Consider the following 13,320-nt stretch of genomic DNA (forward strand, 5'->3'; position numbering starts at 1 on the left):
TTGGCAGCTGGTACGGTGGGGCCTGCTGGGCCTCCTGCAAATGTCGGAGGCTGCTCTGCGTTGTGACCAGGTTTCCTGTTCTGCTTGACCCTCCTTGGAGCTATTGCTACAGCTTCTGCTGAGTTTGGGGCCAGGAGGTGTGTGCAGTTAGGCTCCTCTGATGGAATGTGGGGGCCCACCCAGCTGCCTATGGCCTTGTTCTCTGAAGTGAATGCGTTTCCGCTGGCGTTTTACTGAAAACAACGTGCTCTGAAAGGGGCAACAAGGCCCCGCTGTGGACGCTCAAGGCGGTCCTCTGCTTTTGTACCAGGGCTTTGGGGCTCTGGCTCCGGGCGGGCCAGTCTGACGTGCCCTGGTGAGGAGAAAGGTCTAGCCACTCCAGCTGGTCCTCCATGCAGGCACCAGGCGGGTGAGACCCCATGGTGTGCGGGCCCTTGCTTTTCGTAAGCTGGGCTGAGCTTGGGCTAGGAGTGGGGCCCCAGCATGCCCTGGGCCTCGGTGTCGGCACCCTCCTGCCAACGGTGGGAAGAAACCCATTGGGTTGTATGCTCTTTACCCCCATTGCAAGGGGTGTCCCCAGCACCTCAGGCCCCGCTTCTGTCTCCAACTGCCGTCAGCCCTGCGGTTGGACAGGCCTGTGTGCGGGGCAGCCTGGTCTTTGGACCCCAGGGGATGGCCCAGCAGACCAGCCCCTGATGGCAGAGGCGGTCTTGGGTCGTTGCCCCAGGGCTGTCACGGTGCTCTCCGGCTTTGGTGCCTCAGGGGCTGGACCCTTCCCCTTGGGCATGTGCTCTGCTCCCTCCCTGCTGTGGGGCTGCTCCTGTTGTGTGGAGGGGCTTCTGCCCTGAGGTGTGCCCCAACATGGTGCCTGCTCGCTTTGTGTTCTTGGTGGAGAGGCGCCTTGTGCCCCAGGAAGGCGGCCTTTTCAAAGGATGGAGACGGCAAAAATGCTCGTTGAAACCTTTATTACCTTCTATAAGGTGGTCGGTGCCTGGAAGCAGGCCTTACGGAAAAACCCCGTCAGCTGGGAGCCTCGGTAATCCTTGGTGGTGGCTTCACCATTTACAAGGAAGGACGTCATTCGACGCAACCTTGTCAGACCTGTCCTGGGAGCAAAGGACGGTGTGAGGGGGCCCGTTCCTTTATGTCGTCCCCCTGTTTACGGACCAGGGAGCTCCGGGGGCTCCTTTGGAGGGGGAGGCCCGCTGTTGCCGACTCGGGCTGTGGGAAGCGGGCAGGGGAGAACAGAAACGAGCCCCATGTTCCCCCCCTGGCCGGGTCACTGAGAAAGCGCGTGAGGCAACTGAAGGGGTTTGGGGGGTGGAGGGCTGGGCTTGCTTGGTTGTCGGGTGACACAGGCAAGGCCTTAGCCTCATCCGCCAGATGATGGGCCTCGGCGTCCAGGTCTCCAGGCGCAGGCTCCCCCTCCTTCCCCGGACAAAGCGTTGTAACCTGGGGTGAGAGGAAAGAAAAACGGTCTTGTATTCCACCTCCACCCCGCTCTCGTGAACTTGGACCATGAGCATTGATGTCGCCTTCAGTATGAGCGTTGTCTCAAGCGAAAAACGACCGACCCCCAAAAGTTGCCATCCTTTTGATTTTAACCTGCAGCCTGGGGGGGGCCCATTGGGCCGGTTGGTAACTATCAACCCCAGGCGGCGGCTGTTTTGAAAATGGGTGGCCACCCTCCCAGCCCCTTTCCTCCATCAGCCTCAAAAGGAAGGAGAAAATTCAGTGCTTGGCAAAGGCCAAAGGCTGGTCCTTACCCACCCTATGGGGGAGAGGCTTCCTTCCTGTCTGCTGGCCGTGTCTGCTGGCCGTTTGGGGAGGAGGCTGGACGGAGACGGCCCGGGGCTGTCTTCCTGTTGGAGGGGCAGACAAAGGCCCTCAGGGGTTCCTTAACTCCCTTGTTACCTTGGTGGTGTTTGGAGGCTGTGGTGTGTCAGATATCTGGGCTCTCGGGCACCTGAGGCTTTGCTGGTATGGCCGCTCTAGCTTTTCCCCTCTTGCATTTGCTGTCCGTCCCTTGCCGTTTCTCTTCCTCGAGCTTGAGGGGAGAATAGTGGAGGGTGGAGTGGGCTGGTTGTATGGGTTCCTTTGGGAAAGGAGGGGTGTCCCTTGCTGGGGTCGACCAGATGGCCCAGGAAAAAAAAAGCCAGCCACAACGGGTCGACCAGAAGGCCCTGCGAAATTTCGTCCAAACGGGTCGACCAGAAGGCCCTGCTAAATTTCCAGTGTAAAGGGGTCGACCAGATGGCCCAGGAAAATTTTTGTTCAGGCATCCAGGCAGGGGTGGTGAGTGGTCCCGCCCCCTCAATATCTTAGCCAATCAGAAAGCTGGACTGTACGTTCCCTGCGCTCTCAGCCAATCAGAATGAGTATGCAAATTAACCCAGCCAAGATCGGGTACCCAGCCTACTCCCAGACGCCCTTCAGGCAGAGGCTTTAGGCTTGGGAAGGGGTCAAGACTGATCCGAGGATCCTGAAGCTTTTTCAAGACGTGTTTTTCAGAGGATCTGACCTTGCTTTTTCTTGTTCTCTTCCCCTGAGGATCTGTTTCCATTGATCTTTTCCCCTTCCCTCGGACCCCAAGCTCAGCCCCTTCCCAAGACTCAAGCCTCCACCCTAGGCTTGAGGCTTGGGAAGGGGTCCTTCCCCCGTGCCCGGAGCCTCCGATCGCAGTCTCGACCCCTTCCCAAGCCTAGTCTTCAGGCTTGGGGCCTAGGCTTGAGGCTTGGGAAGGGGTTGAGACTGCCATCAGAGGCTCCGGGCAGGAGTGAAGGGCCCCTTCCCAAGCCTCAAGCATAGGGTGGAGACTTGAGTCTTGGGAAGGGGCTGAGCTTGGGATCCGAGGGAAGGGGAAAAGATCAATGGAAACAGATCCTCAGGAGAGGAGAACAAGAAAAAGGTCAGATCCTCTGAAAAACACGTCTTGAAAATGCTTCAAGCAAGCTGTCCTTTTTCATGGTGACTGGCACTGACCTAAGCAATGGGGTGATGGGGCTGGCGCCTGGCCCCGATCAGCCCGTTCGCCTTGAGCAAAGGGAGGCCAGACTGAGGCTTAGGTCCGCTCTCAATGGGGAGCGGGCTGAAGCCATCCGAAGGACAGCCCCTGAGGGCTCCCAGGATGTGAGAGGGGGCAGGCTGGGCTGAGGGACCCCTCCCCATTCGTGCACCGAGCCCCTAGCTGTCCAAGGATGTGCTCCAAAGTAACATCGAGTTGCGGGGGTGGGGGGGGCGTTTACAGGGATGCCGGTCAGTCCCCACAAAAGCAGCCCACCAAAATGGACAGACCCAAACCTTCCCAGAGCAGGGACGTCCCCAGGAAGCCTGAGGCTCTAGGGACTAAAAGGACTCATGTTTTGGCTCAAGAACGGCCAAAGTCCAGAGGAGCCACTTGTGCTGGATTTGCACTGCGTTTTCTCCATTTTTTTTTTTAAACTAGGGGCCCAGTGCACGGCCTGATGCACCTTGAAAGGAACTGTGGGCTGCAAGGTCACCACCACAGGGGCGGGTCGCGGCCCATCGTCTGCGGCCCCCAGGCCCGTCTGCTGGCAGCCCCACTCCCACCGGCACGGCAAGGAGCGATTGGGGCCATCAGCAACCGGGGCGAGTGGCAGCTGCTGCCCCAATTGCCCCTCAGGGGCAGGAGGAGGTGGAGCATCGGGGCCAACAGCCGGCACTGGCAGCGGGTGTGAGCGGCAGGTGGAACCACGGTGCGCGGGACCACATGACAGCGACCAGCACCCCTACCTGAGCACCCCCTGCTCCACCACCCCAGTGCAGGCAACGCCCGCCCTGTTCCTAGCCTTTGACTACAGCGGTGTGTGTGTGTTTTTGAGTGTGTGTGTGTTGCCTGTACTGGGCTTATCAAGTTCGCAGCCAAGGGGCCGCAAGCCCTCTCCCCCAGGGGAGGGGGGCCCTGGGGGAATGAGACCCTCTCATGCTCTCCTTGTGCGATTTCCTATTGGGGGGGGGATCCTCTTCGAGGAATGTCTTTTGGTTCTCTTTTTGCTTTTCCCTACTTCCCTAATGCCTGCCTGGGATCCCACAGTAACCCTTGGGCCCCGCCCCCCCTTCACCCACCATGATTTTTTTGTGAACCTATATGCTTCAATTAGTCCCAGAAAGGGGCTAGTGCTAACTTTTGGGTCACCGGAACTTGCGCAATCTCGTCCCGGGTTCCAGCTAAGCTGGATGAGGCGCACAAACAAAAGCCACCCTCTGGAGGACTGACCCTCCAGGCTTCCTCGGAGGGAAGAGGGGGACCCGGGGCCTCTGCGCTGGAACGAAGAAGCGGCGGTCTGCATTTCCTTTCGTCGGCTACCTGAGTACAAGACATTTCTTGAAGCCCCTCCCCCGAACAAATCGCACAAGGACAGCGTTCCCGCAGCTGAAAAGACACTGCCATCATTGCTGTTTCCATCTCTCCCTCTCTATGAAATCAATATAAATATTTTTAAAATAAAAAGGAAACCAAAGTCTACTTCCACTTTGGAGAGGGAGGTGTGATTACAGGAACGTTGCTGACTGTTGAGTCAGCTGACAATAAAATCAACCAAGTGTCGGTTTTTTGTTTTTTTAATATATTTTATTGATTTTTTACAGAGAGGAAGAGAGAGGGATAGACAGAAACATCGATGATAGAGATACATCGATCAGCTGCCTCCTGCACACCTCCTACTGGGGATGTGCCTGCAACCAAGGTACATGCCCTTGACCGGAATCGAACCCGGGACCTTTCAGTCCGAGTCCGAAGGCCGGTGCTCTATCCACTGAGCCAAACCGGTTTCGGCCCAAGTGTCGTTTTTTAACCTACATTTTTCTGCCCCAAAGGGAACGGCAACAGCACACGCCTTTCCCTGCAGGGTTACTGGTGGAGGTGGCTGTGGCGGGTGCCTGGGGCTGATTCCCGACACCGCTCTCAACCCGCTTGAAAGGCTTACACTTGGACTTGGTCGTTTCTTGTTGCCCAGAGAGCCAACAAGCCAACAGACTGGCTGGCCGTGCAGGCCCACGGCCCACGGGGAAGGAGAGGCAGGCTTGTGGAGTTTTGGGACCTCTGCTCTCCCCGCCAACCTCGGTAACCACGGTGACTCCGATGCATCACCACGTGTGTTTGATGCTGCTGCTATGGAAACGGTAGCTTCCGGTCTGACTCGTGAGAAGGCCACCCTTTCAGAGGCAAGGATTGCCAGAACAAACGAGCGCCTGGGGACCAATGAGAATAGAGCGACTGGGAAGCCCTAAAAACCCACACCCGTTTCTCCGCACTCACTCCAGGCCTCGGGTCACTCGGGGTTAACAGGCAGACCCGTGAGTGACCTCTCCAACCGAATCCACCTCCAGCAAACAGCTCTGCCCTGGGACAACCCATCATCGCACCTTCCTTCGCCCCGTTCCGTTCCGGAAGGGTCAAGTGGTTCCGCCCACACACACCCACACACCCCGATTGCCGTCAGGTGCTCCTTCCTCTCAACCACAGCCTCCACTCGCTATCTATCGGGACCAGGTACGAACCCACAGCAGCTGCCGCCGGGCCGGCTGCCTCTGCCCGGAGGCCCTCAGGCGGGCGGAGAGCTTCGGAAAGACGGCCTCCAGGAGGATGCAGCCCAAGACCAGGCGCCAGCCGTCGGCGGCCAGCAGGGAGCCCACTGCGAGCAAAAAACACCAAAAAAAGAGTTTGTGAGAAACGGAAAAGACAAGCACTGCTGACTGGGGGATCGAGAGGAGCCGAGCCACCTCGGGCGGACAGAGGCCTCCCACGCCCCGGAGCTCGGGGAGAGGGGGACCGAGGGGGACCCGGGAGCTGGGAGCGAGGGCGGGCGGGGAGGGGGCGCAGCGAGGCCTGGAGGCGCACGCTAGGGCCCAGGGGTCCCAGGGGCCGCAAGGACAGGGCTTGCTTTCCAATAGGAAAATAAATAAATTGAAAAGGAAGCGGCCGGACGCCGCCGCCCGGGGAAGAGCGGCTCCGGGAGGGAAAGGCCTCCCAGGCCCCGCCCACGGTGGCGCCCCCCGGCTCCCCTGGGTCCCGGGGTTCGCGGCGACTCACCGGTGACGTGCAGGAAGCGCAGCCCCTCCGACTCCAGAGCCGGACGCGCCGACAGCGGCTCCCGTCCTGCTCCGTGGCGGCCGCCGCGCCGCCTCAGCTCCCTTTGTTGACTTCCGGGTTTCGGCCCGCCCCTTTATATATGACGTGCGCTCGGGGGCGTGGCCTCGGCCTCCCCGGCCAATGGCGCCGCAGCACTGACAGGGAGCGGCGGGCACAGCCGGGTTGGGACGCGTGACAGGCGTCCCGTCCGCTCACACCGGGTGTTGACGTTGGTGGGGAAGCCGCCCGGCCCGCTCCCGCCGCCCGCGTCCCCTTCTGGGCTAAGAAAGGCCCGCCGATCGCCGTGCCTCTCCTCCCGGCCGCAGTCCAGGCCTCTGGGGGCGGGACGATCCCAGCGATGGCCCCGACACGCCCGGGGTCACCGTCACAGACGGTCCCCGGCATGACCGCCCGCCCCCTGCCCGCCGTGTCCTGCACCCACTGCCCGAGACTCCCCTCTCTGACCCTATTTGACATGGGACTTGGGGTGTGTGTGTTTTTCCCAGAAGGTTTGGAAGGGAACACACCCAGCCGTCCCAACAGCTAGCTGACGATCAGTAAGGTGGTTTTTAGAGAGAGCCCATAGGCCCGGTGATGCCAAGCCTAGTCCTAGGGCCTGACCTAAAACTGCGGATGGAACGAACCTCTCCCAGAAACATAGTCAGCCAGGCTGGGAAGTTCTGACCGGGCGCCAGGAAGGTCATGGTCACAGTCCCTCGGCATCCCCGCTCAGGAAGAAGATGCAATGTGATAAAACCCTCTCCATTCCCTTCCTCCAAAGAGGCTCTCGTCTAAAAAACAAACAAAAATCCTTTCTTCAAAAAAATACCCGCCTTCCCCCCATTTTATGTGTGTTTATTTGAGCCAAACTAACATATACCGGGGAGCAGGATCTCACATGCCCCCCTGTCCTTGTTCTTTTCTTTTTCCTTGGTAATCCCCACGGAGTGTATTTTCCCATTGACTTTTAGAGACAGAGGCAGGGAGGGATTGGTTGCCTCCCGCACCCGCCAACAGGTGGCAGGGACTAGTCTGCAACCCAGGTACTTGCCTAACACCGAATCGAACCCGGGACCCTTCAGTCCAGGGGCCAGCGCCCTACCGACTGAGCAACACCGGCCTGAGCTCCTTTCTCTTTTTCATCAGCTCCTTTGCCCCCACCTTTCTTCCTCTAAAAACCTTCCATTTTCTACAACCCTTCTGAGTGCCCTTCCAGTTGCTGCATTCGATGCTGCCCGATTCATGACTCCCCCAATAAAGACCATGACATCTTTTTAAATATATATATTTTATTGGTTATTTACAGAGAGTAAGGGAGACAGAAAGAAAAACATCCATGATGAGAATCACTGATCGGTGCCTCCTGCACCCCCACACCGGGGATGGAGCTTCGAACCAGGAATCGGACCTGTGACCTCCCGGTCAAAGCTCAACCGCTGAGCCTCACCGGCCGGGCAGCACCCAGGTGTCATCGCTGTGCCCGGGAAAGAAAGAGTCCTTGGCTGTGGGCTGTTAACTCTTTTATTAACTTAGGGTTAACACCGCATTTGCTCTGAGGGCGTCTCCCTATGTTTCATGATTTCGACGTCTCCCTATGTTTCATGATTTCGATTCACTCCTGTGGGGGGCTCCCCCTGCTCCCCGAGACACGTCAGATGCATGATGGTTCGAGGGGGGAGCCGGACACAACGGACACGTACAAGCTCGAGAGAAACTTTAAAGCAAAGGTTACTCTAGGTCCCGGGAGCCGATCGGTGCATTTCCAGGGAAATATCGGGGCTCTGTCCACAGGACCCCCTCGGCGAGAACTGGAGCAGGCAGCTAAACCACAGGCCGGACACAGGTCTGGCGCACAGACCGGGTGGACGGACACCGGCGGTTGGGCCCCAAGTCACGCGTGTGGACGGCCCGGCCCGCCAGCGGGACCCGGTGCGGCTGAGGTTGACCGTGGAGATGCTCGAGCCGGCGGGACATGACGGGGAGGCCACGTGCTTGACGCTCGCCACAGGTGGGCAGACACGTCCAGTCCCGGAAGTGCAGGATGCTGGCGAAGTGGATGCATTCCTCCCTGCTGGGGCCTGTGGGAGGGGTGGGGGGTGCTGTGAGGGGAGGAACCCACATCAGGGACAGCCCCCACCTCCCGCCCAGGCCCGCTGCAGCCTGAGAGCCGGGGTCCTGGCCCAGCGACCCGAGCCAAGACCCAGCCAGGTGCCCACCATGTGCCTGCGCTCGGCCCTCCCCATCCCCGCCCACTAGGGGGCGGTACACCCCCGTTTCACAGATGGATACATGGAGGCCTGAGCCAAGCTCTCCCCACACCCTGGCAAGGTCATGGCCTCCCCCCAACCCCTAGAGAAAAAAAAAATGTAAAAAAATCCACGAAGAAAACAAACAAAAAATATACATCAAGAAAAGGAAATAAAAAACAAAAATGTTCATGGGCCCTGATTCCAAATGCTTCCTTTCCCAGCAGGCCCTGCTCCTGAGAGAGCCTCCCCATGTGGCTCCGCCCCCTGTAGTGGGGCTGGACCTGAATGGAACCCGGACCGCCTGGTTCATAGGGCGACGCTCTAACCACTGACCAACACCGGCCAGGCCCCAGATCCTTTGCATCTTCCCCAATTCACGCTTCATGGGCATAAACACCACCACCACCCCTTCCCCCAAATCTTGGTATTTGATGACACAAACCTCACAACCTCCCGGCCACCCAGGAGGTCCTAAGGCTTCCTCAGGTCCAAGAGAGGGGAGCCACCCACCCCCTGGGTAACCCGGGTTCCAGGACTGTCGGCTCCACGACCCCGACGCCCGTGGGGCGATGCACTCACCCACGCAGGTCCTGCAGGTGGGGTGGCACTGCCCGCATCGGATCAGCTCCGAGTCAAGTAGGTGCCCGGCTCAGTCGGGAATGCAGCTGCCCCGCACCAGGCTGTCAGAAAAAAACGGCAGTTAAAAAACCATTACGTATTTATTGATTTTGGAGAGGAAGAGAAACATCAATGATAAGAATCATGGATCAGCTGCCTCCTGCACGCCCCCTACAGGATGGCGAAAGAGCCCACATGTGCCCTGACCACGAAAGGAACCGGGACTTCCAGGTTCATAGGCCAACACTCTAACCCCTGAACCACACAGACCAGGGCTGCAATCTTTTTTTATTCTGCCCTCCCCTACCCACCCCCAATGCTTGTCTCCAAGACCTGAAACTGACAGCCACCCTCAGTCAGTCAGTGTGGTGGCCGTGGGGCTGCTGTCGCACTGGAATGGAACCGGTCGGCCACAGCAGGGCCACAGGTCACGAACAGTGCTGGGCAGGACTGTGTGTAAAAGGTGCCCTTCCCTCTCTACAGCGTCTAAAGCTAAATTAGAATAAGTTTTTTAAAAAATAATATAAATATTTAAAAATGTTTACACCTTTTCCAGTTCCAGGTCCATTCAGCATTCCTTTGTCCTCACTGGCTGTTTAGGTCGAGGCCGGGCAGGGAGTTGTTGTAAGGGACTCACTGTCACCGGGTCATCTCCGACCTCAGGGAGGTCAGCGACTTGAGCGACGCCAGCGGGTCCAGGTCACCCTGTGAGAGGAGAGCAGACCCCCCCGCTGAGACGCTTCACCCCCGGCTGCCTCGGAGAGAGGACCCCCTGGTCCTGTCCTCTCGCTCCGGCACCTGGTCGGCTTCTAGCGAACAAGCGGACGAATGCCCTTGAGCTTCTGCAACTTGGAGGTTGCTCTCCCGACACCCCGAGCCACAGAGTGGCACCATTTTATTTTATTGTTTAAATATTCTCTTACTGATTTCGGAGAGGGGAAGGGAGTGGTTGATGCGCAACCACTGAGCCACAGTGGCGGGCCAGAGCGGCCTGGCGTTAGGACCCACGCTTCCTGGAGGCTCTCGGGGCTCTTCCTGCACCCCAACCCCTTTGTCTAAGGAACTAAGAAAAGGAGAGACTCCGTGTAGGACAAACCACCTGCCTCCCACCGTGGCTTCTGCGCAGGCGGCACAGAAATACAGGTGACTCCGCAGGTCCGGGGCGGGTGCAGACGGACAACTGTTCCCCCAGGGACTGGAGAAGGCGAGAGAAGCCCGCCCTTTTCCGGCTGCGTACAGAGCAGCATGTTCCCATTTAAATCAGAAGCTGACGGTGAGTGCACACACACGCTGGACTCGGAGGAGATGCAAATAAATCGAGACCAGCTACCTCACCCGGGTGCGGCAGGCGCTGTGAAAACATGCGATGGCCGGCTGTTCAGTCGGGCATTCCTCTTTCCCTCGGGTTGTCTAATGAATAAATGACAACAGCCCTAACCGGTGTGGCTCAGTGGGGGATAGCGAGTCGGCCTGCGGACTGAAGGGTCCCGGGTTTGATTCCAGTCAAGGGCATGTACCTTGGTTGCGGGCACATAACCAGTAGGGAGTGTGCAGAAGGCAGCTGATGGATGTTTCTCTCTCGTCGATGTTTCTAACTCTCTATCCCTCTCCCTTCCTCTCTGTAAAAAATCAATTAAAAAATGTATACATAAAAAAGAAAGAAGAAATGGGGAATAGTTGCCTGGCTGGTGTGGCTCAATAGTTGAGCGTTTACTCCGGAACCAGGAGGTCACAGTTTAATTCCCGGTCAGGGCACATGTCAGGGTTGTGGGCTCGATTCCCAGTGTGGGGCGTGCAGCCAATCAATGATTCTCTCCATCACTGATGTTTGTATCTCTCTCTCTCTCCCTGCCTCTCTGAAATCTTTGAAAACCAGAACAATGTCTTCTTTAAAGAGGAGACGTGCGGGTGGAACCGGCAGCGGGTACAGCGTTTACACCGGGAAACAGATCGCTGCCCGGCAGACACTCACCATATCCTGTTGTTGTTCACCAGGAGGGTCTTCAGTCTCCTCAGCGAAGGAAGCCGTCCAGTTTCCGCATTTCATTGTCAGAAAAATCAATGGCATCGAACTGGTCTAAGGTCACACCCAGTTTCTCGATGACAGGGATTTTATATCCTGTGACATAGAGGAAAAGCCCACCGGTATTAATAAAATTGAAAGGTGCTAAAGTACATTAGCACAATTTCCCGATCATTAGGTTCAAAAAGCCAGCATTCATTCAGAAAGTGTTCACCTAGGCCCATCCAGTGATACTCAGTGGTTGGCGTCAGCCCACGACCCAGGAGGTCTCGGGTTCGATTCCGGGTCAGGGATACATGCCTGCATTGCAGGCTCCAACCTTAGTAGGGGGCCTGCAGGAGGCAGCCAGTCCATGATCCTCTCATCATGGATGTTTCTCTCTCTCCCTGAGCCCCACCCTATCTGAAATCCCATGGGAAAAAGATCCCTGAGGAAGGATTAGCAAAAAGATAAAGGAGAGAAGGACCTGGGGCTTTGTCAGCAAGGAGTCTAAGCCCAAAGCAGAGCCAGCAAAGACCCTGTGGACCCCGTGGGAGCGAATCCCGGCACAGACTGTACCTTCTCATCCCCAAGGCAGCGGCTCTTCCCGTTCTTCCTAAGTCACCTTCTGATCGGCTGAACAGACAGCTGCCCGTCCCTCCGACTTCTTTGTTGTTGCTGATCCTCACCCAGGACACTTCTCCATTGACTTTTAGAGAGTGGAAGGGAGGGGGAGAGGAGAGAGAGAGACGTCTATGTGAGAAACTCTTGGACTGGTTGCCTCCTTCACACGCCCCAACCCGGTCCGGATTGAGCCTGCAACCCAGGTTCCTGCCCTTGACCTCGAATAAACCCGTGACCCTTCAGTGCATGGGCCGACGCGCTAACCACTGAGAGAACCCGGCCAGGGCCAGAGCACTTTCCTTTTTATGAAGTTCAGTTCCGGAGGAGGCATTTCAAGGCTGACTGACCACTGAGCACCCTGGCCCAGGGAGCCCGCCCTCTCTCGGCTCTGACATGGGCGGGGGTGGAGGATGCTTCTTTGGGTGCAGCCACGGCTTGGAGGTGCACGTCAGCCTTTAGCTGAGGAAGAAACAGCCCGGGAACCGGACAGTTCAGAGTCCTCACTGCCACGCGGCGCTGTTTCCAGCAAAGACCGGCCCTGATGGGGCGTCTGGGTGACGGGGGACCGGGGCCCCTGAAGCTGCCGAGGAGGCGCAGGGAAACCAGCGCTTCCCTCACGGACTTCGCCTCCCAACCCCCCCGCCCCCCCGGGCTGATCAGAAATGACCAACTCGGCCGCGGCCGCTGTGGCCGGAGCGCCCGAGGGTCTCGGGTTCGATTCCCGTCAAAGGCACGTCCCTGGGCTGCAGGTTCGATCCCGGACCCGGTCGGGGCGTGTGCGGGAGGCAACCAGTCCAGGTGTCTCTCTCACATCCATGTGTCTCTCCCTCCCTCCCTCCCCCCTCCCCCCCCTCTCTCTAAAGAGAAGAGAAGGACAGCGCGCCCCGTCCACACTCGGACGCCGTCACCTGAACGTGTTTCCTGAGAACCAGCCGCTCGCTCGGCGCTGGGGTGACCGCCCCCGAGTCCAGGCTCGGCGCTCGAGCGGATCGGACCGAGAAACGGTCCCGCGAGGCCGGACCGAACACGGGCCCACGGGTCCGGGTCGGGAAGCGGTCCCAGTCCCGTCCCCGAGCCGGCCGGGCAGGGAGCCTGCGGGATGGTCCCTCGCCCCGCAGGCCCAGCTCGCGGTCCCGCACGGCGTTGTGTGCTGCGCCGCCGGCTCCATCGGCTCCGCCGTCAGCTTCCCCATCCCGCCGCCTCCCTCCTCCTGGCCCGCGGCGCCCGGGCCTCCCGCCAGACACACCCCTTGGCGGACCTCGACACACTTCCCGGCGGGCCCCGCGCCGGAACCAATACGCACAACCATTCACATCCGGCGGCGCACACGGACGAACTTCCTGGCGGACCTCACGACGACGCAGGACGCACCTCCCGGCGTGACGACAGTGGATGATGACGCAATACGCGACGTACCCCGGTTCTTAGGCAAGACGCACTTCCCGGCATGCCAAGAGTCGACTATAGACTCGCTTCCCGTCGTGCAATGGTCCACTTGACTCCACTTCCCGGCGTGCACAGCGCACATGTCGATCCTCATTTTCAGGTACATTTCCCAGCATGCCGTGTGCTCGCAGGCAGACAGCGTTAATTGAGCGGGCCGCTTGGCTTCCAGGCCGAAACAATGGAAGAGCTATACTCCCGATATCTTGCAGTTCTGAGGTCCTGGGGGCCTTGGCTACGTCCCCAGTTCTGGTTACTTTCCGGGGGGCGTCTCTGGAGCCTAGGGGGTCCCT

At 58.7% G+C, this 13,320-nt stretch overlaps 1 protein-coding gene, 1 long non-coding RNA gene and 1 other non-coding gene across 6 annotated transcripts; all 3 read right to left on the bottom strand.

The window, feature by feature from the left end:
- Nucleotides 1-946: 946 nt before the first annotated feature.
- On the bottom strand, nt 947-6,795 carry LOC114229419 (uncharacterized). The gene is made up of 7 exons (XM_054713191.1): nt 6,713-6,795; nt 6,310-6,426; nt 6,053-6,183; nt 5,521-5,654; nt 1,967-2,047; nt 1,771-1,862; nt 947-1,452 (listed from the first exon to the last, which is right to left on the bottom strand). Exons 1-7 carry the CDS (start codon nt 6,793-6,795, stop codon nt 1,143-1,145), a joined length of 948 nt encoding a protein of 315 aa, XP_054569166.1. The 3' UTR covers nt 947-1,142.
- Nucleotides 6,796-7,366: 571 nt separating this feature from the next.
- On the bottom strand, nt 7,367-12,689 carry LOC129148319 (uncharacterized). Of its 4 annotated transcripts, XR_008555376.1 has the most exons (8): nt 12,493-12,689; nt 11,540-11,669; nt 10,931-11,077; nt 10,476-10,577; nt 10,289-10,368; nt 9,506-9,663; nt 8,920-9,020; nt 7,367-8,169 (listed from the first exon to the last, which is right to left on the bottom strand). It is a non-coding gene; the product is annotated as an uncharacterized LOC129148319 (long non-coding RNA). The 4 variants fall into 4 exon arrangements; XR_008555375.1 differs by lacking the exon at nt 10,476-10,577 and having other exon boundaries at nt 10,294-10,368; XR_008555374.1 differs by lacking the exon at nt 10,476-10,577.
- LOC129148417 (small nucleolar RNA SNORA54) lies at nt 9,277-9,401 on the bottom strand. Its single transcript, XR_008555441.1, has one exon. It is a non-coding gene; the product is annotated as a small nucleolar RNA SNORA54 (small nucleolar RNA).
- Nucleotides 12,690-13,320: the final 631 nt, after the last annotated feature.

Source organism: Eptesicus fuscus, chromosome 25 (assembly GCF_027574615.1).
Source record: "Eptesicus fuscus isolate TK198812 chromosome 25, DD_ASM_mEF_20220401, whole genome shotgun sequence".
NCBI classification, from domain to species: Eukaryota; Metazoa; Chordata; class Mammalia; order Chiroptera; family Vespertilionidae; genus Eptesicus; species Eptesicus fuscus.